The sequence below is a fragment of the Conger conger genome, chromosome 6 (genome assembly GCF_963514075.1).
Source record: "Conger conger chromosome 6, fConCon1.1, whole genome shotgun sequence".
Taxonomy (NCBI): Eukaryota; Metazoa; Chordata; class Actinopteri; order Anguilliformes; family Congridae; genus Conger; species Conger conger.
In genome coordinates this window covers 31,987,192-32,013,004 of record NC_083765.1, presented here as the reverse complement: position 1 = coordinate 32,013,004, position 25,813 = coordinate 31,987,192, and the positions used below count along the sequence as shown (strand labels likewise).

The 25,813-nt window shown below is 43.6% G+C and overlaps 1 protein-coding gene across 3 annotated transcripts in view; it reads left to right on the top strand.

Moving 5' to 3' along the window:
* The window catches only part of LOC133130213 (transcription factor COE3-like), a 105,661-nt gene extending 80,324 nt beyond the window's left edge, over positions 1–25,337 (top strand). For 2 of the 3 annotated variants that reach the window (XM_061244607.1, XM_061244606.1), the window contains exons 11-16: positions 3,683–3,771; positions 13,199–13,264; positions 13,377–13,548; positions 15,576–15,758; positions 17,303–17,392; positions 21,069–25,337. In XM_061244607.1, the coding sequence (XP_061100591.1) occupies positions 3,683–3,771; positions 13,199–13,264; positions 13,377–13,548; positions 15,576–15,758; positions 17,303–17,392; positions 21,069–21,100 (632 nt within the window). In that variant the 3' untranslated portion in view covers positions 21,101–25,337. The remainder of the gene's footprint in view (positions 1–3,682; positions 3,772–13,198; positions 13,265–13,376; positions 13,549–15,575; positions 15,759–17,302; positions 17,393–21,068) is intronic. The other variant, XM_061244608.1, reaches the window with a different exon arrangement.
* Positions 25,338–25,813: the final 476 nt, after the last annotated feature.

The following is a 25,813-nucleotide window of genomic DNA, read 5'->3' as shown; positions in this document are numbered from 1 at the left end:
GATGGCGCATCAGTGTAATAGGGGAAAGCCCTGGGGGCAGCTCGGTGTCGGAGGGAAGTGAAGACGGGGGGTAATGTAACGCCATGACGTCGCCGCCCGTCGTCGGAGCGCGTTCGATCGGGCCGCCGCGGCCGAGAGGCGTCTGTCATCAGGGTCGTCTCCGCCGAGCGTCCGCTCAGGAGCTGCGCTGTCGCCGCGGTTCACGCCGGCTTCTGGAAAGTACTGTGCGGAATAGCAAATGCAAAACTGTTGATTGCACAGTATAAACGTGTCCACTGAGACATGCTAGATGGTGTTAAACACTAATCTGGCTCCCACTAATAACTACCTAATGACTTTGGCCTACATTCATACAGTGTTGTTTGTCCTTAACATTGACTTCCATTTAAATATAAGTGTTTTTTTTTCTTCTTCTTCTTCTTCTTCTTCTTCTTCGCAATCACGGTTTTGCAAGTTCAGCAATCTTTATAATGAACTGAACTCACCAAGCTGTGTGCTCAGAAAACAAAGGACACTTGTTAGCCAGGCTTAAGTACACATATTGATTGAAACTAGGGCTGTGTCACATAGGGACACATGTTATCCCAGGGGGCTGCAGTGATCCAGAGATGGCTGGTTGAGTGCGGTGATTTTTAGTTCTGCTTGTTATACATTTACTTCCATAGTAACTCATATCCACTGCAAAAAACTGAAAAAAAAACACTTAGGGTAGCAAAGTGAATTACCGTCTGAATTATCAGACGAGACGCTTTGGCATAGATCAGAGGAACCTCGTCTTTCTTTGTCCAGACATAGTTGTCTTGTGGAGTTTCCTTCTTCCTTCTCACCTCCCTCTGTTTTATTCTTCTTAGAGTAGCTTTGTTTCAGACCAGACAGGTTCTAACACCATGTGCAGGGGCAGAATTGATCTGAGGGCCAGACATAGCTTCTGATTATGCTCCAGTAGAAAAGGTTCACAGACACGTTATGATAAATGAGAGTTTTATAACGTGAACAACGGTTTGTTAAAAGTGAAGGGATTGGCTAAGGATGAAATTAACATCAATATCTCTGAAAAAGCACAGAAATGCTATTCAAAGGCAGACATTTCTATGATATTAACTATTGCTGTTAAAGTAGTTTGTAAAAACCCCAAAGGAAAGTGGTTGTCAGATAGCGAGTATGGTACACTGTTCTAATGTAATTTTTCACACATTGTATTACAGATTGTGTTAATGTATCTAAAATGGCCTCTCTTCTCTTTGACACATTTGTATCTACCTTTTTTTTGGGGAATAGTTCCCTTTTCAATCCCCATATTTACACATGGTATTATTTTCTGGTTGCTCTCTGCTTTTGTCAGTGAAAACAAACATTTGCCTCTCGACCCCACCCTCACCAGCTTTCTCTAGCTTTGTGTATGTGTAATGAGGGAGCAGAGACAATGTGCACTGTCTATATTCATAAAGAAGAATAAAAGATTTCATGAAAGGGTAGCCACATCTATATTCTAATGCACACTTTCCTGTGAAGTACATTATTTCCCCTCGACCCCTGACACATGCACACACGCACCCCCCACCTCAGTGTGAAAATCTATACAAATTACAATGGAGAAAGTGGCACTGATGGCTGGAATTGCAGAATATGTTTACAATAAATCAGGCAATCTATCTTCATATCAGGCAGTTAATGCTCATAGGAAAAAGGAGGAGGTCAGGGTTCGAGCTGCGTGCTGCTACTCTTACGCTACCCCTGTTTCTTGGGAGGAGACAACATGGGCGGGGCTTAAGGTAGCCAATGAGCTGTGAAGGTTATAATTTATCATGGGAGTTTGTTGTTGAGAGCTGACCTCTCTGATTTCTCTCTCAGCTGCTGTTCAGTGTGAACTTTATGAATGAATGGATTTGATGAGATTCTTTATTTGGGGAGATACGTTGTCACATTCAATGAAGTGCATATGCCTCAGAACAAAACAATATGTATAGAGATGAATACAGATATATATCAAACAGCAACATAAAAAAAAGCCACAACATTAACAAAGTATTCCATCCACTCATATTGAAACAGATCTGTTTCCGAGTTAAGGACCTATATCTACGATCAGATTCATTCATTATGTTCCTCTGCCTCCTCTTGTTTGTTTTGGGTAAACAGTGAATTACTCTGTGCAGGTGCTCTGCTCCTCCTAGTGGTGCTCAGCGCCGCTCCGTGGCCCCTCCGTGGGAGGGTCGGCTCTTCCCAGAATGCCCTGCTCGCATGGCTCCGAGCATCTCCTCCTCATGCAGCAGCTCTCACTGACAGTGTGTTTCAGAATGTGCTGTGAACTGAGATATGCATTTTCTCTTGTGCTCCAAGAGGCATTTCTGACAACAATGCAGCCTGCACAGCATTCAGTGTTAATTCAGATCTAACAGAGTACATTGTGCCTGTTGGACTCATATGTACTCTGTTAGAGTTGAAATTAACACTGGACGTTTTACTGTGTAGCTATGTATGTGCTATGATGTATCCATATCATTCACACTAACTATTGTTGTGGCTGTAAGGGTGCTGCAGGCACATAAAACATTTGTTGGGCAAGCCTTTATGTGTTGAAGGCAGTTTACAGCTTCAGCATGCAAATTCAGAGACATGCGGCTAACTGTTTTGGGGCTACCCTCTGGACTTAGCACATGTAATTCAGCCCAGAGCCAAGGAGTGAATACTAGCACCCACTCTGCCCTCTATCATCAACAACCCCCACCTGTGAACCATTCTTCTCCTCTGAGCCAATCAACTCAGGAAAATTTGATTCGGAGGCCTGTAGGCCTCTTTCCGAGAAGAGAAAACAAATATTGTTAGAACGGTAACAACATCTATTTTCCCCCGCGTGACACGAGCAGCCGCGCTTCGCCAGCGTGCCCCTTATTCTTATTCATGAAAGCGGCAGTTATGCATATTGCTGGAAACTAGCTGTTCCATTTGCCCCGCATTTGGAGTGCCAATCATCCTTACAGAATACAAGGGGTGCTGGTGACAAAACAGAGTGGGCTAGAAGCCTGACAAATTGTCCCCAAAGTCAAATTTGACAGCACTTTATGATAAATGGGTTTGATTACGGAGAAATTTCTTTAACTCGTTTAAGGGTGCGTGCATGTGTGTGCGTATGTGTGTTTTTTTTATTAATCAGAAGAGGTGAAATTCCTTTTTTTCATTTGTTTGTGAGGATAAAACACAAATTGAGGGCAGATATAGGGAAAAAAGATTATATTAGCCCCAAACACACGTTGATACTGATATCTCAGAACAGGTGAGATTCAGGGCTTTGCCAAACAATTCAGAAATTGGTGATTGTCGGAAAAACAAAGAGAGAGTGACGTTATGAATTGTGTTTCTAAAGCTGCAGCCACAAAGCCAGAATGATGAAAGGGTCATGGTACATTTGTATGGATCTAAAGGTCTCTACAGTGCCCCAATATTAAATAAGATTTTAAACATTCAGCAATGGACAGTGAATAGACAGGGACAGGCATTTGTAAATAACATAAGCCAGGTGGACACCAGCAAAACCTTGTTTAATCCATTAATGTTGTGAAACTTTTTTATCAGGTGAAGTGGTGCCTGATTTTCAGTAATTTCCCTCTGTGAAGGACACCAGGACTCCATGATCGTTAACTTTGATGTCACGCTAACTGCCTTGGGCCTCTTGTCTCTCCAGCCCTGAATGAGCCAACCATCGACTACGGCTTCCAGAGACTACAGAAGGTCATCCCCAGGCATCCAGGGGACCCTGAAAGACTACCCAAGGTAGGGAGCACAGGCACCTTTCACGCACACACCAACATTTCCGTTGTTCTCAGCTGTGGACCAACAGCCCTAGATCTGTATACACGTCTGATTGGTGGGTTGGCGTGGATTTCTTTTGCGAACTTCACCAAAATATCCGCATTCGCATTTTGTAGCCCAACTGGATTTATCGACCCTTCCTTACAAGAGTAAAACACAAATCTACCGCGTCTGGTACCTGGCCTTTCCCGGCCCTTTTTTTGCAGTGGAAAACAAACTGCTCCCTGAATGTTTTATGATTGGTCCCTGAGAGCTGGAACTATGACTCACATGGCACACATGCCACCTCTTTCCCCCGGCAGCTTAATAACTGGCGCTCAGCGTCAGTGCGACTGGAAAGAGATCAGAAATAAAGCCCTGTACCTGCAAATCACACGTTGGGCCAAGTGCATCGATTACGGGCGCACAAAGTTTCAGGGAAGATTGCTTGTACTATATTAATTTGGACCGGCTGGGTTTGTGGCTTAACTTGAAACACATTTGTTGATGGCTGTGTTTTATGGCCAACTGAACCTGAGGTTGCTGCAACTAAGAAAGGAATGATGTAAAGTCAAGAAGGCCAAATATGTGAGACCCAAGGAGACCATGTGGACTCTCACTCATCCGTACACTCATTTCTCACTCACTCACTCACTCACTCACTCACTCACTCACTCATTTACTCATTCGCTCTCTGACTCACAAAATAAAAAAAATAAAAACATAAAGTAACCACACACACAAACATCACACACACGTGCACACATGCACGCATGCACACATGCATGTGCTTGCACGCACGCACACGCACGCACACACACACACAAACACACACAAACATCACACACACGTGCACACACGCACGCATGCACACATGCATGTGCACGCACGCACACGCACGCACACACACACAGAAACATGTGCACACACACACACGCAAACAAGAACACACACATGCACGTGCACGCACGCACGCACACACACACACACACACACAAACACACACACACACGGCTTGCAGTCAAGACTCCCTCCACTTGCCCGGGGCACTCTACTGCCTCGTTAGAATGAAAAGATTATTTTCCCCTAAAAAGCATGCTGGCTAAGTGAGTGAGATTCCTCTGGGCAGGGCACTGCTGTACGAGGGGATACAATCAGATGGGGACTGACAGTTTAAAACAGCTGCCAAATTGAACCCATTTATCAAATTCTGACATCTGAGATCCAGTCACCAAAAGCAGTTTATTTGTAAATTAATACTAATAGTGAACACACGTAGTCCGGCTCCTTTGATATTTGATTGGTGACAGTGGAGAGTATTTTCATTCTTTTTTGTCATTCTGAAGAAATAGCTTTTTTTTTTACTGAAAGCTTTAAAACACAGAGATAGATACACGCTTATTAGAAACAAAACAGATCGGAGCAGCTTCTGCATATGTCACGGTGAGTTGTCGTTAATGCAATCACGCGCGCTATGCGTGGGACATCCTCCCATTGCTGGGGGAATACTTCATGTTGGGACTTGAATTATTGTCTCTTTAGAATTGTTGCACTTAACAGCTTGAATGGCATTGTGATTCTCAATCTGCTTATGAAACGATATGTAGGTATGTAATTCAATACACACCATACACAAGTGGATACCAGAACAAACCCAAGAGAAGCGTTAGTGTTATTCTGTTTAGGGAAACACTCGAGTATTGAGTGAGGAATAAATGGCTTTGGGGAGAATGCCTCTCTTCAGTCAACAAGCCCCTGACAGATAGCATTTTTAGAGCAGGCTGTGTGTGCTTGGCAATGGCCTCTTCTGGGCTGAGCTGGATCATGTTTGCTTTTCATTTCATTTCCAGTTTGACTTACCAGCAGGGAAAGAGTGAAGCTCTGCATATTGAAAACTTGGATTTCCGTGTTCATTATGCCCCCCCCCACCTCGTGTGTTTGTGCGTGTGCGCGCGTGTGCGCGTTTGTGTGTGTATGTGTGTGTGTACACTGAATTAGATGCGTATTTTGATAAACTTAAAATTTAAAATAAACTTAAAATTATTTCACAAACATTTTATTTCTTTTTGGTTTCTTCAACTGACAATTTTTAAAATTAAACTAATGGATTTCACCAAAAATATATACAGTAGGTATAACAAATTGAAGTAACATTTTAGATTTATCCGATTAAACATGTTCGTTCTGTGTGTGTGAGCGAGTGAGTGAGTGTGTGTGTGTGTGTGTGTGTGTGTGTGTGTGTGTGTGTTTATGTGTAGATTCTAGCTGGTAGAAGAAGGCTTATTAAACTACAGAGTCTCTGTGGAGATTGCATCTTCAATGGAAAAACAGTCACATCAAAATGTGCTTACTGCATTTATTGCATATTGCACAATTAGAATCATACTTTGAAAGCATATTTACTGCACTGTTATATGCTTGAATGTTTTTGCCATTTTATTGTTTACTGATTATATTAGCCATCTCCCAGTAAAACTACATTTTAAATATGAAATTCATTTTTATGTATGAAATAAGGCACCAATCTCTGAAAGGTAAAAATAAAAGAGAACCATCCACTTTTAAAACTCTTACCAGCACCCTTCTGAGAGAGCAGAAAATCCAAACAAAATGATTAATAGAATAACTTTGCTTCCACTCAACATTTTAGTTTCAGATGGTTAGAATTAACAACATGTATAGCCGAGAACACTTGAGTGTTTGATGGGACAAGTTTTTAATTTGAAGAGATACTTCTATCGTTGAAGGATTCTTCGCGAAGTCTATTCCAAAAGGTCAGGAGGTGATATATAATGACTATTCATCATTATAATGCACACAGAGCCCTTGTGTAGAATGCATTCAGACATTCTATTTACCAGAACATGAACAATAAGCAACAGCTTATTTACGTCTGACCCATGTGCCCTCTCCGTGACCTAAACCCAGAGACGTCTCTGTCTCCCCCGCCCTCAGAAGAGGAGAGGGGGGCGGCGTGCGAGGCTGTTGGGCGATTGTAAAGCACCGGAGGTGCAGTCGTCTCGGCTCCTCCTCCTCCTCTCCGTGGTTGGTTGAGGGAGTGAGGGTCGGCAGGGTGGGGGTGGGGGGGATGGGGTGTGCCGTCTGGGAAGGCTGATTGCATTTGGGGCATGCGGCCAGCCAGTGATTCATCATTGTTAAGGGACATGTCGGCTGGCCCGGTCTCCTAGGTCAGCTGATCTGGTCTCTTAGTGTTGGAGGTGCGGGGTAGCTGAGCCATTAACTGAGCTACTGGAAAAGGAAGGGGAAAGTATGAGCACAAAACAAAGGCATGTGGGATTTTGGCTTCCGTGGCACCTCGTAAGTGCTTGGAACATGCACTGATTGGTAGGCACAGTGCCCCCTTTTGGTACCTTAAGTAAGCACTGGCATAAAAGCGCCATCTATATGTGCTGTGGTGGAGAGATTAATAGAGTTGTGTGACGTCTATCTCTATTATCTTTTTTCCCCCAACCCTTCTCTCAATTTCGAATGTGTAGTCGTATCTGACACTACAGCCTCCTTTTCTGTGCAGGCTGTGGCATGCAGCCGTGGCATTAGAGGGCAGCAGCTGCTGACTGAGCTCTCCCTGGCTCCGAGAGGCTGTAGCCAGCTATGGCCTGCTGGGCTGCTGATCTCTGCCTGTTTAGAATGTGTCCGGAAGGGGAGATATGACAACGAGCACCTTGGCTAGGTGTGTCATTCAAAAGCCCAAAAAGTTATTCAATTTTAAAAAGGTTTTTATAATTCCTAGACTATGAAGTGTATTTGCGAAGTACACACCAATTAATGCTAAAGGCCAGAAGGAGTTTTATGTTTCATAGATTAGTAAAGAGTTAACGTGAACCACCCAATATTTACAAAAGTTTTAAAACAGCTCCCGTAGTGATGTACAAGTAAAAATCTTGAATGCATTTTTTTTTCCTGTGTCTATGCAACAAGAAAGAAAAACAAAAATTTGTAGCAGACATGAGAGAGAAAGAGAAAAAGAGAGAGAATTGCATCAAAATGTCCCTATGGCTGCTCTTTTCCTGGTTGCAATGTACTCCCATGCAGCGGTGCACCCTGTGTTGATAAAAGGATGACCTTTCTCTCCTGCATTCGTGCTTTGGTTCGGGCCAGAGAGCCCTCGTGCACAGCGGACACACTGTGCTATCAATCCTGGACATCTCGAAGCTGAATTTCTGAGTGCGTTTATGCCTTTTGGGCTTTTATTTTGGAGACTGGAGGCCAGATTGGCAATCTGAAAGAAAAGGTTAGTTTTCCTGGCGCTCTTACTCACTCGACAGTGCGGTATTTCGCGGAGCACTGAGAGACTTATTCTGTATTCTTCATTGTGTTTCATTACGTCCCTGGGGTTTTAATATGCAGTTTTTATGAGAGGAGATCTCATCAGCAAAAAAAATTACCCGGGACTTCTACGAGATAAATGTCATCATAACTGCACAGAGCTGAGATGTAACTTTTCTTTTAAACTGGAATCACACTCCCGTTGACCATCCTGCTCCCGTTTTATTGCCCAAAGCAACACTTTTCACGATGAATAAATGTGATATTCAAGCCGAGTTTAAGCTCTGATGTAATGAATGCTTTTACATTACAGGAATTGACTAAACATGCTTGCTCAATGTGAGATTTATGGATTTTCTGCTTTGCCTTTTCTGTAAGCGGGGTGTATCGCAGAGTAGCTGGACAGTTTTTGGAGGCTTTCAGAATGATTGCAGTGCAACGTACGCTACCGCTCCTTGTCCTCCTCTGTCGAGTACTCGGCAGCAGTGATACTGTAGAAATTTGATGTCAATATTTATAGTCTCTGGGCTTTTTGTGGCTCACTGCCCTGACTGTGCAACTACCGTCTGAAATTTTATCATAAGATGTTGATGCTCCATAGGTTTCCTCTTAAACCGCAGATAAGGATGTTTGCTTGTGGGAGCAGGGCATAAATCCGTTAACATTCCCTCTGCATATTCTATTCTCAGTCAGGAAACAAGCCAATCCCTCGCAAATCATTTTGGTAGTGAGCTTGTTTGGAATAGAACAATGAAAATGGAGTCCTGGAAATGAATGCGTTTTGCGCTAGCCTCTGTTTCAGCGGTGCGGCCGTGGTGACGGCACCGGCGCTCTGCTCCCACAGGGCCGCCCCGCAGCCGGGCACGCGACCGGGTTCAACCCTGGCCCTGTCCCCTCGCTGCTTCCAGGTGTGGCGCGGTGATAAGGATTAATGGCGCTAACGGGGAGTCGCGGTATGGCGGTATCGATTCGGTGCCGCGAAAGCGCCGGGGCGCTGATTGCTGGCACTTAGTCTGACAGGAATCCGATGGCTGCGTCCCTCAGCTCACAGGCAGGCAGGCGGGGGGCAGAAGGGCTGACCCCAGCGCTGATGCCCCCCTACCGAGGGGGCTTTACCTCGCCCACACCCCGCTGCCTGTCAGGCCGCAGATCCGCCCGGGCCGCTGTGTGAAACGAGTCAGCCGTGTCTTTGCTTTGTTTCGCCGCCGCGGGCAGCCTCGGGGCGATGCGCGGGCGTGCCGCTGGGCTGGTGCTGTTCCCGCGTTTGGTGGGCCAGGCCCTGTGGCCAATGACCTGCGCTGTGGAGCTCTGGCTATGAGGCCAGATTACAGGCAGCTGAGCGCATCCAGAATCTTCCAGAGGACTGTTGGTGTGAGTGCGGTTTTCGCTGCGGCACTTCTCAAATAGTTTTTTTATATTCTTTCATATGGTTTGTTAATAGACTTATAGGCGATAGTAATTTAGAACATGATGCACACACACACACACACACACACACTAACACATACACACACATGTGTGTGGGGCGACATTAGCTCAAGAGATAAGAGCAGTCATTTGGCAGTTGGAAGTGTCCCTGAGCAAGACATCTAACCCCCAATTGCTCCTAACGAGCTGATTGGTGCCCTGCATGGCAGCCTATTGCCGTTGGTGTGTGAGTGTGTGTGTGATTGGGTGAATGAGAGGCATGAATTGTAAAACGCTTTGGATAAAAGGGCTATATAAATGCACCATTACCATTAACACACGCACACAATTACAAACACGCACAGACACACAGACACACACACATACACACACTCACACTCTCTCTCTAAGGCACGGATGACAGTGAGATCAAAGCGGCTCTTCCTCAGCATCCCCTCCCTGTGGTGGGGGCTGGCCGGCTGTCAGTGTGTAATGGAGGTGAAATAAGAGGCAGTCGCTCACACAGAACACAAACATGCCTTCAGTGGCACGGGCCGAGGAGTGGGGCCCGAGGCGGGGAGTCACACATTAACTAACTTCTGTTTTATAATGGAGATTAATGAACTCTGGGAAGGCCTGGGGGGAGCGGGGAGGGGAAGGGGGACGCTGGCAGGGCCAGGCTCGTAACAGATTGGCCGTCCGCGGCGGACAGCAGGGTACGGGTACAGCACGCGGGAATGTGCCCCTGTCCCTGCCACACCAGTCTGGAGGTGCGGGGCTGGCCTGGGAGGAGCGGTGGGGTTGGAGCAGGGCGACGGGGTGAGCAGACTGCAGACAGGGACAGAGGCAGGACACAGGTCTGAGATAGACAGATGGCACAACACGACACACGCAGACATGTGTATGCACACACATGCAAGCATGTCACTACACACACGCATACGTGCGCACACTTGCAAGCGTGCATGAACGCACAAACGAACACACACACACACATACACACACACTCACAAATAGACACACACACTCATGCCAACACAGACACACAGACACGTGCATACATAAATATGTACACAGGCAAGCACACACAGACACACATGTACACACGCAACCACGCACACATACAAGCATACACACACGCAACCACGCACACATGCAAGCACGCACACACAGGACCTACACACACGTGTAAAAGCAGGTGAGGGTCAGGCTCAGGTTTCTCCTGGACACCCAAGTCAACGGGGTCCTGCCTTAGTGACACAGGGTGCGCACTATACCAAACGCCACCCCCACCCTGACCAAACTGCCTGGATCTGAGGATGCTGTGATCCAATGTGCTTCAGGAAGTGGTACGCAGACAAAGCACTACAAGCCCATTGGCTCACAGCATAAGCAAATGAGGGGGGTGGGGGGGTGGGGGGGGTGCGGGTGTCGTGAGTGGCAGGGGAGAGCGCTGTCTTTTGTGTGTTGTCCCTCTTCAGATATTACGATCATTTATTAGTCTGAAAAGGCCATTTGTGTTAAGGCTGACCCTTCCCGTCCTCTGCGTGCCTGGAGGCTATGGGAGCGAGCCGCCAGGGCTTTCGCTGGTGTAAAGCGTCGATTTGTCTCCACGCGCCAACGCGGTCCGGCATACTAATTCGCCCCCGCTTTCTGACTGACTGGGCCATATGCGGCAGATCATTATTCATGAAGGCCCGGCCGCACTGTGGGAAATCAGAGGTGGAGCGCGCGTGGCTTCGACACCGCTCCGTCGAGCGCCGTACGCACGGACGAGAGAGGACAGGGGGCCGAGCGGGCGAGCGGTTGCAGAGCCGTGGCAGACGGCATGGTGAGGCGGTTCGAGGCGGAGAGAAGCGTGATCAGAGGGTGTTTTCTCTGTGAGAGTCGCGCTCGGGGAAGCCTGTAATTTGTACAATGGGATAATGATGGGGTAGCAATCCCCCAGCTGCTCCTGCTACCACTTCTGCTGGAGAGACACCTCCTTCCTTCCCTCCCTCCCTCCCTCCCACCATCATTCTTCCCTTAATTCATCACCTTCTCCCGTTATTTCCCCTTTTTCACATTGCTTTCGCCAGATTTTGCCCTCCCTCTCTCTTTCCTTCCCCTTCTGTTTCCCCACCTACAACTGGTCCTCATTTTCTCTCTCCCACCGCATCTCCCACCCTTCAATCTGTCTTTCCCTCTCTTTTGGCCTCTCTTTCTTTCACTCTCTTGAGCACTCTCTCTCCCTCTCTCTTTCCCTCACTCATGCTATCTCTCCCCCTCTCTTTCTCCCCCCTCTCTCTCTCCCTCTCTCTCTCGTTCTCCCTCTCTCTCCGTGCCACCATGGCTCCTCTCCTCTGCAGCCAGACTGCAATACCCCAGAGACTTCCAGCAGAGGCTCCCACAGTCTCAGCTGTGGCACAGGGCCCCACGGAAACGCCGGTGCTGTGCTACGCCGCGCGCTAAAACCCTCATCCCCGACCGCTCCAGCGCCCGAGCACTGTGTACACAAGCCCCTTCTCTGTTATCGTTGTTAAGGAGGGAGGGGTCACTGCGGCCTGCAGAGCCGCCGGATCCGATTGGACGCTTCCTGTCCAGTCTGGTGAGAAAACAGCCCCGGGGTATGAACCGGGTTGCCGGGGAGAGGCAGTGGGGGTGATGTGTGATGTATGGGGGGGGGGGGGTGTATAAATTAGACAGAGAGAAATTCAATAAACAGATGCAGCGTGTCTATAATAAACAGTCACTCGGAGGCTGCGATCCGAACTTCTGCAGCCAGCCGGAGTTCCCACGGCTCAGGGCCGCGTGGTGTAGCAGACGCGGAACACGCGGGTCTGGATCGAGGTGCAGACGGAGCCGGGCCCGTGCTCTGCAGCTGCGCCGTGACGCGGGCTCGCTCGCGGTCTGCGCTGGTCCTCGGGCACAGCTGTGCGCGCAAACATCTGTCCCCTTCATTACCATCACAGGTAGAGAGGTTCCTAGTGGCGCTGCTCCACACACGCTAATTAGACTTCAGCATCTGTCTGGCGTAAATTCTGACTTATGAACACCTCATGCATTTACTGCACTGCTCCGGAACAATATTAAGTAATGGTGTTCTCCTCAAGGTTATTCAGTATCTTAAGTATTGCTGAGGATTATAATGTGCTTATAACTGTGTTACTAAAGCGGAATACTAATTACTTTGAAAATCACTGAGGTATAGTTTACACCCATATTGTTGTTTTTCTCCATTGGTACCATGTGACACAACGAACCACAATTGTTATATAGGTGAGGAAACTCAAATGAAGTGGGTGCTGCTACTTATTTTAGTTTCTGAATTACTCCTTGTGTAAATATATTATAAACTGTATGGCCAATGGGGAGATGTTAATGTACCAAAGAATTCATGTTAGTGTACCATTATTAATTGGTGTACCTTTTGAGGGCTTTTAAGATCACAAATGTTCTCACCTCAATGCTCCTAAACTGACCATCCTCTGACTCCCTCTGTGAAGTGCTTCACTACTATCACAGTGACAAAAATTCTGCTATTGATCTATAATCACATTTTTTTACTTTTTGGATACCAATTTCTTTCTTATTCAAAGTTGAAAAAAGTGTTCAGAGGCCATTGCTGAAATATATTAATGACACTTCATCCATACATTTTTGTGTGATAGTGTTTGTGTGAGCTGTGTGTGGAATGGGTCACCAAGGGTATGCTTTGTGGTTGTCGCCATTTTAGGAGGTTCTGCTGAAGAGGGCGGCAGATTTGGTGGAAGCTCTGTACGGGATGCCCCACAACAACCAGGTACAGTACACATGTGGGCAATTTAGAAACAGGAAATTGGCAATGCAAAAGAAGAGGAATGCAGCTCACTTTTACGTTACTGATCTCTTTCCTAATCTCTCCCTCCCTCCAGGAAATCATACTGAAGCGGGCGGCTGACCTGACGGAGGCCCTCTACAGCGCCCCCCGCAGTCACAACCAGCTGCCCTCCCTCACGGGCTCCGCCCACTCCATGATGGGGGTCAACTCCTTCGGCAGCCAGCTGGCCGTCAACATCTCCGAGGCCTCGCAAGGTGCTGACCAGGGTGAGCGGGTGTGACCCTCAAACCCCAAAACTGGGCTCATGGGGTAAAACAGAAGCAGGGCGGTCCTGTTCCTTCCCAAGCTTCATAAACCTTGAAACAGAAGTTTTGGGAAAGGAGAGGGAATGAGGGACAAGGCAAAGAGTGACAGTTGGTAGTGAAGTATGCAAGCAGCTTATTACAACTAAAACATTCACTCCTCACGCTAGGGGTGGAGTAAAAATCTAAAGCTTGTCGCTCCTAATCAAAGCGATGGCCGTTGTGCCAACAGTGCTCTTCAGAGAGTTGTTGGTTCTCTTCAGACGTCTCAAACCAGTATTGACTCTTGGCTTATTTGTGATTAGCGTTCGCGTGTCAGCAATTCCTTTTCATCTGACATTGAATATTTATTGCACTGTGCCTCAAATATCTGTCTGGGAAGCAGTACGGAGCATTCAAATCGGACATGTGTCTCTTTGTGCACAGAGTTAAAAAATGATCACACAGTGTCGGGCAACGCTGTGGAATAGTAATATGGGCTGTGGATTTTGTGGGTTCAAATCCAGGAAAGCATTCCTCCTTCGGTAATGGACATAAACCTGTAGATTGTTTTCTGTTAAAGTGTGGCTGTGTGTATTTATGCAGTTCTCTAGGAGCTATACCTGACCAGCTCTTATTTCTTTACCAAAATGAGTCCAAATGAGTGAAACCGGAGCCCGGTCTAATTTTACCCTCTCTTTTCCCTCTCTTCGACCCCCTGTCTGTTTCTTACATTAACATCAGCCGGGGAAAAACACCTACATGAACCTATGAGATCATGGGGAGCCACAGGGAGCCGTGGCTACCCACTGTGAGAGGCAGCCTTTGTGAAAAGCTGTGCCCTCTCGCTACACTGCGTCTGATGTTTTAGCCTCACGAATGCTAATGGAATGCAATTTATTTGGGGAAAATTCTGGCTCACACAAGGGATGCCCACAGTACTTCTCTGATGTCTCGCCATCTTTCTGAATATGATCTCCCATGGCTCCACTGGGTCTTCAGTGGCTTTCCTTGTGAATGTCATGAACATGCAATCACAGAGTAACAGGCAATTGCAGTATGCTGTGTCCTCCATGTAATTTAAGCATTATTGGGGTTTTTTGTTTGGTTCCACTGTTTTTGGATTCTTCCTCGATCTGTTTGAACAAACTCATTGTTTAAACTGTTGAAATGAAGGGTGGGATGCATTACGCTCACACAGAATAGAGGACTCATTCGATGCGGGTTAAGGGTTACATCCGCTTTTCCACTCCGACCCTCATCCGCTTCCTCCCACTCGGCCCCACTGGAGCACCGCTCCCTCCCCCAGGCGAGAGCCCGTCCAATCGCAGAGAGGGGTGTGTTGACGAGCACTCGCGCCCACCCAATCCGCTCCGCCCAGCTCCTCTGTTTCCTGGTGGAGGGTGTAAGAGCCCTAGCGGGGAGGTTACTGACGGGCAGCTGGCCCAGGCCCAGGGAGTGGGCAGGCAATGGGAAACACGTGTGCCAGCGGAGGAGGGGATCTCCGAAGGGCCACTCCCTCCACCAACCCTGCATTCCGCCGTATTCCCACGCAATAGGAATAGGTCGTTGTGAGGCAGCGGTTAGGGAAGAGGGACAGCAGGAAAGCAGGAACAAATCGTGTGTCTCGCCAGCTGCTGTATCTTTGTCGTTTTGTTGCTTTTACTGAGTACAGGAAGTGCTCGATAAAATGCTCAGTATTCATTCAACTCTAACAGAGTCTGGAAGAGTCAAGTAAGGATAATGTGCACTTCATTGGAGTGAAAGCTACTCTATATTAACACTGAACATTTTGCTGTGTATCTAATGTTACAGTAGTGCTGCAAATGGGAAACGTGTCCATTTGGATGCTTCAAATCACTGTGCATAAAGGCCCAATTAGGAAATAATGCAATGTAATTTACTGTCTCTGAGATAAAAATTTCCGTCCTTGTTGTCACATTGCTCTGCCGGTCGAGGTGGTCGACTCTTACGCCGTGCATTCTGCACCCTCCCCTCTTCTCCTCCCATAGGCTACTCCCGTAACTCCAACAGCGTGTCTCCCCGTGGCTACGCCCCCAGCTCCACGCCCCAGCAGTCCAACTACAACACCATCACCTCCACCATGAACGGCTACGGAGCGGGCATGACCAATCTCGGGGTGCCTGGGTCACCCAGCTTCCTCAACGGCTCCGCCGCCAACTCCCCCTACGCAAGTAAGTCCGGAGACCGCCGCCAACTCAGCTCAGCGTCTGTGAGGAGCACCTGGCTGTGGTCAGAGGAGTGAGAGGCTTATGGCTGAACTCTGGCAGTGCCCTGCTGTCCTCTGGCTTCCTTTGCTTTTGTAAAATTAGTAGTTTTGTCCTGACAGAACGGTGCTTGATTTTAAAAGCAGATCTGGGCAAACGTATCAGATATGGTGCCACTCAGTCTAATGATATCGGTCCAGTGAAATCCTGTCTCACAGACTAAACCTTGCTACAGGCAACAGCCAAGTATTGTTTGAGGAAAGTTCTGAGGAATTTGGGTGGGGGGCCTTTTTCTCCATCTCTTATTTTGGCATGCTGCATATGGTGTCTTTCCAAGATGTTGAGCTCAAAAACATGCACAGAGCTTGAGAGTGCACATGTTAGGGAGATTACGAGAGGAAGAGTTGGGGCTTGTCTACTTGCTTCAGGCCTGAACAGCTTTGACTACAGCTAATCCATTTTCTCATTCCTTTCCATTCCTTTCACTAACTTTTTAACATCTTCATTGCAACACACACCCATGGGCAAAGCACGTTTCCTATTCAGTTTATTTACAAGATTATATAATTATTTTAAGTTCATATTATGATTTCAAATTAAATAAACTTATGAGCAATAAAAACTAAATACACAGTACTCCATTTTCATTCATATCCATGGATATCTAATTGCATTTAGTTAGTCAGTGCAGAACTGATCTGATATAATGTGTACCCATTTTGTGTATTTATGTTCTTAGTTTGCTTTATATTTTAAATAGATTTTCTTCTTACTGTTCAAGGGAAGACAATTAGATATGTTTTTACGGTATACTCTGAATAAATATTCATTTATAAAAGCACAGAAAATACATTTGTCAATCTCTCCAAAATATTAACATATCATTTATGGTTCCATTCTGACTTCATCCCATACAGTACATGAGGTTGTTGTAAACCGTTGAATGGAAAGCTTGGATACAAATAGAATCTTGTTGCTTGTAATTTTCAATGACGAGGTTGCTAGCTGAAATACAGACGACACAAAATTTGTCTCCCAAGGCCAATTCATGTCTTTCAAGATGATACCATACAAACAGAAAATATAGCTTCACCGTATCGAGACACTTTTGTGAAGTATGGTACCTTTTGTTGCGTACTTCAAAAATGAACATGGAAGGAGGTTGGTATGTTAAAACTGAACCCCTCGATTGAAGGGATCGCTGAAAAAATTTGGCTCTTAAAGAAAAAGGTTATGGATCAACTTCGGCCCGATGCTGACATCAGTTCATGTGACGTGGCCCGCCAAGGCCCCCTTCTGTCCAATCACAGCCCATGCCTTTGCTGTCTGTGCCTCATCTCACGCCTGGTGACTGACACGTCTGTCTGTCTGTCTGTCTGTTTCAGTCATACCCTCCAGCCCTCCGCTGGGGGCCTCCACCATCACTCTCTCCTCCAGCGCTAACTCCTCTTCCTCCTCCATCACCAACGCTGGCATGTTCTCATTTTCTCCTGTCAATATGATCTCTACAGTCAAACAGAAGAGCGCCTTCGCCCCCGTCGTGCGGCCACAGACCTCCCCGCCCCCTACCTGCACCAGCACCAATGGGAGCAGCCTACAGGGTGAGCACCCCGCCCCTTGTCTGCCTCTTAGTCCCACCCACCACGAGGGTGTTGGTAGATGAAGGCAGTTAAAATCAAATAATTTTGATAAGAGCACCAAGGCTGTGCTTTTTTCCCATTTAGTCCTCACAGGTCGGTCAGGTCAAAAGACTGATGGCTTCGGTGCTTTATTTTGATATTGGGCCTTGTAGTCCTCTGCTGGTTGTGTAACCAAGCATCAGGAAACCCTCTGCCTGGGTGCCTGACTCACACTGTTCAGCGACCTTCAAGATAAAAGACGAGTCATGGTATGATACAAGAATGGCTTCAGTCAAAGTTGATCCATAACCCTGTACTCACGTTTATAGGTGGAGTCATTCCGTTCTTATCTGAACGTCAAACACGTGTTTCCTTGTTTCCGTCAGCCAACGTTTGCAGCAAAAATTATGTTTACCACTGAAAACTCCCTACAAAAGCCAGCTCACCACAAATACAAAGAAGATTGAACACATGCAATGGACTTGGTGTTTGTCCCAAAGTCATTTGCTGGAAATACAGATTAAAGTGAGGACACGGGTTCATATTCAAAGGTCGAGGAACTCTTTCTAAATGAACACCCGGAATGTCTTCTGCCATCCTCCAGGTCTCTCTTACGAGGCATTGGGGAGTTGTGAATAATAATATTAAGTCTACTAACAACAACGAGTGGAATAAAGATGTTCCAGCAGAGGAACAGACTGACAAATAGAGTGAAAATATTTGTTTGTATCTAGTGGCCACATGTCACACAGAAAAAATATTTTTTGCGTCGGCTGCAATAAATGGGCTTCTCGGTTCTGCTGCTATGAGTGTAGGCCAGTCAATTCTAAGGAATGGGCAGAGGCAGAAATGGCATTTGGTCATTCTTAATGGACAGCTCATTTTACACCTTAGTGACAATTTAGTGTTTTACTAAATTTGTTTGTTACTTTTAGTATTGTGTAGTTCACAATTTAATGTGAGTAAGGCCAGATTGTGCTGTGGGGTGTGTTATTTTTCATATTTAAAGTTTTGATTAACTTTGAATTTGATTAAAGAATTGTAAAGGTAGTCAAATAATTTTGTTCAAATTCCCCATGCTATGGTTGAAAAAACATCAAATGTGTTGGAGCTGTTATCCCTGCAGAGTTAGAAATCATTTGTATAACCAAAATTATTAATCCCCTTCCTTGTATTTACAGTGTAGGGGTAATTTTCATTTGAAATCTAAATTTCTCATGTTGTTGCTCTATATTTGTCTCTATGTGTTGGCCTTTGTAGTGTTAAGTTATGTGCTTGTATCTTTTTTGTGCACTTGTCACTTTTAAATACCACTACTGGATTTTTATGGTGACTGGTATGTCCTATCAGTGATGTGGTTTATTTCTGGTATTTCAACAAGCAAAAATTTCTGGAAAATATGAACCCTTTTGTGTTAACAAACAAAGTCGAAATAAGCAAACAAAATAAGCATTATCAAATTAGGGATGATATCAGTTTTTGGCCATTCGTTCACTAATCGATTACTTGTATGACTTACAAATTCTTTTTAATTAGAAAATGATTTCTCATTGATACATTTCTCATTAGTTCTATGCATTCTTCACTGTCATATTAAAGTACTGTGCACAGGCACACTCTAAAGTTAAACTGATGATAAACATATCTGTTATGCTTAGGCACCTCTTCCATTTCATATATAAATGTACCACAGAATAACACTGAATATGTGTCAATTTATTTGTCTGGGCAGTGCATTCACCATGAGCCTCTCTGATCCTCAAACGTAATTCTGTGTTCAGCTTTCACATGGTTATGCTTATTGTTGCAAGCCCATGCAAAAGACAGCAGTAGAAGGACAAGCTCCCTTATTGTATGTTAGTGTGTTTTCCACAAAATGTCCATTTCAGTTTCTGCAGCTTCAACACAGGTCCTCTCCCATCTGCATTCCCTAGGCAAAAATATATTTTAGTTCACTTCAGTGTGTAGCAGTGCTTACATTTCTTTGATTAAACAGTGGTATCAAATCGTATTTACAGTACATGGTTCAAAATTATCTTATCATCAAAATAGTAATCTTATTTGAATCGGTTCAAAGGAAAGCATTGATAGCTGTAATTAAATCACTTTTTGTTAAAGTACAGTACCTACACTAGCATAAAATTTGCTTCATGCATACTTCCTCAAACAATACCATATGTGTGGTGTCTTTGGTTTGTTCCAATTGTAGCAACATGGGTCTGTGTGGAGTTAGTAACAAAGAAAGCAGAGATCATTTAATTCACATCATATCATTTCAATTTTTGTGATGCTGCTAATTTTCTAATGTTGATGTTATTTTAGGTTTGGCGTAATTTTCTTTTCTGGATGATGCCAGCTCTTTAGCATCCCTTAAATTTTGCATGCAGGTCTATGGGCGCCAACTGCTTCCAGAGTCCATTGAAATAAAGTACTATAAATACTTATATAAAATCTTATTATTCAATAGACCTTCGAGTGCTCATTGGGGATTGATTGCACAACATATCCATATGAATCATTGATACAACCTCCACATTTCATCAGCAATTCAAAAGTTCCTCAGTCGTCCAACTTTTACTTTCACTCCTCAATGTGGTCATATTTTATTTTTCTGTATTGTACAAAGCATTTGAATCCCCTGGCATTCAGATGATATGGTCATATCTGTCAAAGCCCTATATTCAGTTCACATGCAGTGGTACTGTGTCTAAAACAAAGAAAGCATCTCAACATTTTGTTCTGATGTTCAGTCTGTTCTTCTCAACATTATGTTCTGGTGTTCAGTCTGTTCTTCTCAACCTTATGTTCTGGTGTTCAGTCTATTCTTCTCAACATTATGTTCTGGTGTTCAGTCTGTTCTTCTCAACATTATGTTCTGGTGTTCAGTCTGTTCTTCTCAACATTATGTTCTGGTGTTCAGTCTGTTCTTCTCAACATTATGTTCTGATGTTCAGTCTGTTCTTCTCAACATTATGTTCTGGTGTTCAGTCTGTTCTTCTCAACATTATGTTCTGGTGTTCAGTCTGTTCTTCTCAACATTATGTTCTGATGTTCAGTCTGTTCTTCTCAACATTATGTTCTGGTGTTCAGTCTGTTCTTCTCAACATTATGTTCTGGTGTTCAGTCTGTTCTTCTCAACATTATGTTCTGATGTTCAGTCTGTTCTTCTCAACATTATGTTCTGGTGTTCAGTCTGTTCTTCTCAACATTTTGTTCTGATGTTCAGTCTGTTCTTCTCAACATTATGTTCTGGTGTTCAGTCTGTTCTTCTCAACACTATGTTCTGATGTTCAGTCTGTTCTTCTCAACATTATATTCTGGTGTTCAGTCTGTTCTTCTCAACATTATGTTCTGATGTTCAGTCTGTTCTTCTCAACATTATGTTCTGGTGTTCAGTCTGTTCTTCTCAACATTATGTTCTGGTGTTCAGTCTGTTCTTCTCAACATTATGTTCTGATGTACAATCTGTTCTTCTCAACATTATGTTTTGATGTTCAGTTGGTTCTCCTCAACATTATGTTCTGGTGTTCAGTCTGTTCTTCTCAACATTGTGTTCTGATTTTCAATCTGTTCTTCTCAACATTATGTTCTGATGTTCAGTCTGTTCTTCTCAACATTATGTTCTGATGTTCAGTTTGTTCTTCTCAATGTCTTGCAGCCATGGCTGGTCTCATAGTCCCCCCTATGTGAATGATGGCTCCTTCCCTGCCCCCCTCCACATTCTTCCAGAAGATGGACTTCGCCTTCACTGGCCCAGAAGTCCCCAGACCGTAACTTCTCAGAGGTCCTCGCTCCCGTGGAGGAACCACGGTGTCTCTGTGCTCCTGGAATGCAGTAGGGTGATCCCCACACCCCCACCCCAAACACACATGTACATGCTCTGGCAGTGACCTTCCCTGTTTCCATGTTGGTGTTGTCTGCACACACACTCCTGCCCTTTTTTCTCACAGCAAAGATAACTGTGACTGCCCAGGTCTCCACAAAAATGCCATTCAACATTCAAAATATTTACATGCACTGCCCCAAGGTGGAATCATGGGAAATTAACCAAGAGGTGTGATATTATTGGGGGAACCTATAAATAATATATCCCTCTTGCTCAAAAGGAGTAGGATTGCCTCTGGTTGATAAATGAATAACTTTTTACAAGCTTTTTATACCAGCTATTCAGTGTTTCCATTTTGTGATGCTGTCTGACTTGTCTTTTTCCTTCTTTAAACAAAGAAAGTCTACAGATTTAAAATTCACAGACTTGGGCAAGGCATTAGAAACTGCAGCACTGCAAATGAAAAGTTTGAGATTCTCCTGGGTTTTGTGCAGATGACGCCCATAAAATCAGTAATATGTATTGCCCCAACCCAATGAAATCCGAGCAGTTGCCTCTATGATTGGTCACTTAATAATAACTAAGCCATTAATGTAAAATGGGTGCCTGACCAGCCCCAGAGAATGGATGGATGTCCGATACCATTCCTCCTGCCAGTTTCTACCGATTCTGTCACAGTTCAATCCATCGTCGATTAAGTGTATGGAGAACACACTGATCCTAATCCCCGCATGACAGACTGGCTGAATTTGCTGTCAGGCTCAGGATGAGGAATGTTCACCATAGTAACATGATACATGAAATCACAGATCAGGTCAGATACACATAAATCTACAAACAACTCCGTCAGTGAGTCCAAATGAGTGAAATCTGAGCTTGGCCTAATCTCTGAGGAACTTTGGGAACTGAGGTAACCTCATACGAAAAAGTAATGTTAATATATATGTTGAAATATTATAAGAAATATATAAAAATAAGGAATACATATTTAATAAATGTCAGAATCCACGTAATATATTGAAAATATATAAATTGTTGACACTTTGATGTCACATCATTGCATGCATATGCTGTAGCATGCAATGTAAAATTACAAAAGACAATATTTGCATAAATCACATATATTAGAAGTGGCAGTGAATTATATATTTTCTGTATATGGCGTGTTGACATATATGTAAATGTACTTTTTACTTTTATTTTTCTAGTTTAACATATTAAAGCATACTTTTTCATAGGAGCATAGCAGATAGGAGACAAAGTCACATGCCAACACAGAAGTGTGCCAACATTTCTTCATGGACTTCAGTTCCAATTCTTCAAAACAATAATGATAATAACAATGTTTGCCTTTGTCTGTGTTGGGCCAATAGATTAGGGAGATGAAACATGTTCAGATTAGCTTTCCCATATTTGGCCATCTGTAGGATAAACACAAGGAACGTTTGCTGCAGTTTTAACCACATTTAGGTACCAGATTTAATATCCATCATCTTATTGTGCTTTTTGTATTTTGTATGTTTTGATTTATTTTGTTTGTTTTTGGTGATATAGGCTTGGGTAATAGTGAGGAAAAAATATATAAACACATTTGATGTCTTCATACTTTTTAGATACTGTACAAAAACAAAAAAGACCTATGAGAAAAAACACTTTTGTAACAGTTAAAAGATAGAATTGGTAAAACCACCCTGTTTTTCAAAGCAGGAAGCAGTTCCTCCACTTTTGTATAAAATGCATTCCTATATCTTTTTTGTATACAATTTCCCCCTTCCCTTTCCTTTGTCCTCTGTGTATAATTGTGAAGGGTGTATAATCATAGTTATTTACTAATGCACTATATTAGTTGGAACACCTATGAGAGCGTTGCATCTTAGCAAGCAAAAAAAAAAAATAAATCAAAAAATTTAAAAATCATGTACAGTTACAATATAAACAAATATTTCCATCTTTCGTTTGAAAGTACTTTACCTTTCATGTGTAAATTTTCCAGAGAACATTTCTAAAATTAACAATATTGATCATTCCTCTTTCTCATTTGAAGTTATTTGAAATGCACCCTTGTCCTTGCCCTGTGCTGATTGGTGAACGATGTTGTATTTTAATCACAAGTCATGCCGGTATCTCTGCCTCTTGACCAATGATGAGCAGTGTAATGCACCTGCTTATAGTAAACATAGTTCCAGTACTGTATGTTTTGTTCATGCCCAGTGCTTCTAAGATGGAGACTCATGGGAAATGTAGTGTCCGCTCTAACCAGCAGAAATTTCCATCAATTGTATTGTTCTTGTTTCCATCGTCAGTGTACATAAATGTATCATTTAGTTATGCAATTTGTATCACTGTAATGCAATTGAGGTTCACGCCACACACTTTGCGGAGTACTTGTAAAATAAAAACAAAATGTATATAAATTGATGCCTTACAGCTCACCATATATACATGCTGCATTTTCATGATTCATACTCATTCTTAAAAATGCCATTAGAAACAATGAAAACAGGTTGAAGTTTGAGGAACAAAAGGAAATGATGCTTTTAAAAAAATAATAATAATGTCATCCATGCTGCTGTGGAGAGTCATTTTGGATTCCATTGTTAGGTACAAATATGAAATCCAGTCTATGTGCACAGTGCAGATTTACAAATGGATGACAAACATACCCAGGGACCAAATCTACTGGGATGTGACAATGGCTGAGCCTGGAACAGGGACGATCAGAGAGAGAGAGAGGGCGCAAGAGAGAGTGTGTGTGTGTTGTGCATGAGTGTATATGGGCTTGAACGTGTACACAATTTTTGGTGTGAGTGCATACACATGTGGATTAGTAATACATTAAGACATACAGAATACATTGTCTTGGTGTGCATTACAATCAAATGCATGAAATGATGCACTTCATATGTACACTGCTTGTGTATATGTAAATGGAAGGTAGTATATACATAGGCTGTACAGAAAACAATAGCTCATCCATTTATGAATATGTCAGGGAATAAGAAGAAATGGAATGGAAATGATTCCACAGCAGCATGATATACATGATATGTCATTGAAATCAGTCAGTAGTTTGGTCATAACAATTGTAAGAGTTCTTCACTATTGACCTAGTCCATAGAATCAGTTGCTATGGAATGGTTGCCCTAGAATCTAGACTGAGAACATTTATAGTACAAAAAAGCTGTAAGAAACCTGAAGGGAGTCAGGCTATATATTTCATTTCAGCATTCAGTCAGCAGTCAAATCTTCAATTAATTGGTATGTGTACATCGTGTTACAAATTGCGGGAACCGAAATTCAACTGTAATCTGTGTATTCATTTAGAATCCACCACCTCCACCTTTTTGATTTACGGATAAATTGTCTTTGACTTTTAAAAATAAAGAAAAATCAACCAAGTAAACACAATTATGAAAAGAAATGCAAAGGAGATATACTGCTGGCTTATAAATGACACCAGGGGCTTGAGAATCGCAAAATGTCTGAATATCATCATTGTGTACAGTAAATGCCTTATACTGTGCTGGCTAATGGTAAATAAGAAGTTGGGGAATTGCTTTGTTTATGCAATGGAATCTCCATTAATTTTTAGAGTACTCTTCATTCTCACATAGATTTTACTTACCACAGAAAAGCTATGTTCAATGTTGTTTTTAAAATCCATTTACAATAATGTTCTCTCTGCAGAATTAAATTCAGTTCTTCCGGTCATTCCCACCCATTGACTACATTCCAGCTGTTTATTGTGGTTTCAAATTTGTTGGATGGTTTTTCTGTTTCATAATTGTAGATTGGCAACGTAGCCATTGCTTTTGGAGGATTTGCAGCTGCAGAATGTATTTTTCCCAAATGTTTTTTGAAATGTTACTGAAATGTAAACATGCTTGGATGGGAGGACTGCATATTTATAAAGTATAGAATATTGTATCATTGAAGTATATCAAAGCACAATGTTTAATTAACTTCTTTAACAAATGTGAAGGAAGGGGGGTGATGTCTGTTGCTTTTTCTTTTTCTGACTATGACCATGCTGTAAATAGATGCATGCTTCTCTGTGACCCAGTGCTTTTTTGTACAGATGCAGACTAATAAAGATGACATTTGGCTTGAAAATCCCTCTTGTGTAGATTTTATTCTCAACTGCGTTTGCGTAACCTTGCCTTTCAGAGGTTCATTGGAAACAACAGTAATTTATACAGATGAAATATGAATTTTATTGAAAATGATTTTATTCTACATCACAAAGCTGCTCAAACCCCAATGAAACAAAAGGAAGAGGAAGAAAAATGAATTTTAAAACTGAAGATACATGCAAATAATCATGGAAAATACATGCACTTGTGGAAGTAATTTAAACCCATGACCCATCCCTGTAACTTACAGTTTTTACTCAAAGTCAGGGAGTGATATAGAAAGTTCAAGTAGATTGATTCATAGTTACCTCTGTTTCCTGTCTGTGTCCAAACCCAGGTCAGATCATGTAGGACATGGAACAGAGAGGCCCCAGAACCCAACCCTCAATTTCCTCATTTTACGTTTGGCTGTCAGTGGGAGGTGAATTGGACGCCACAGGAAAC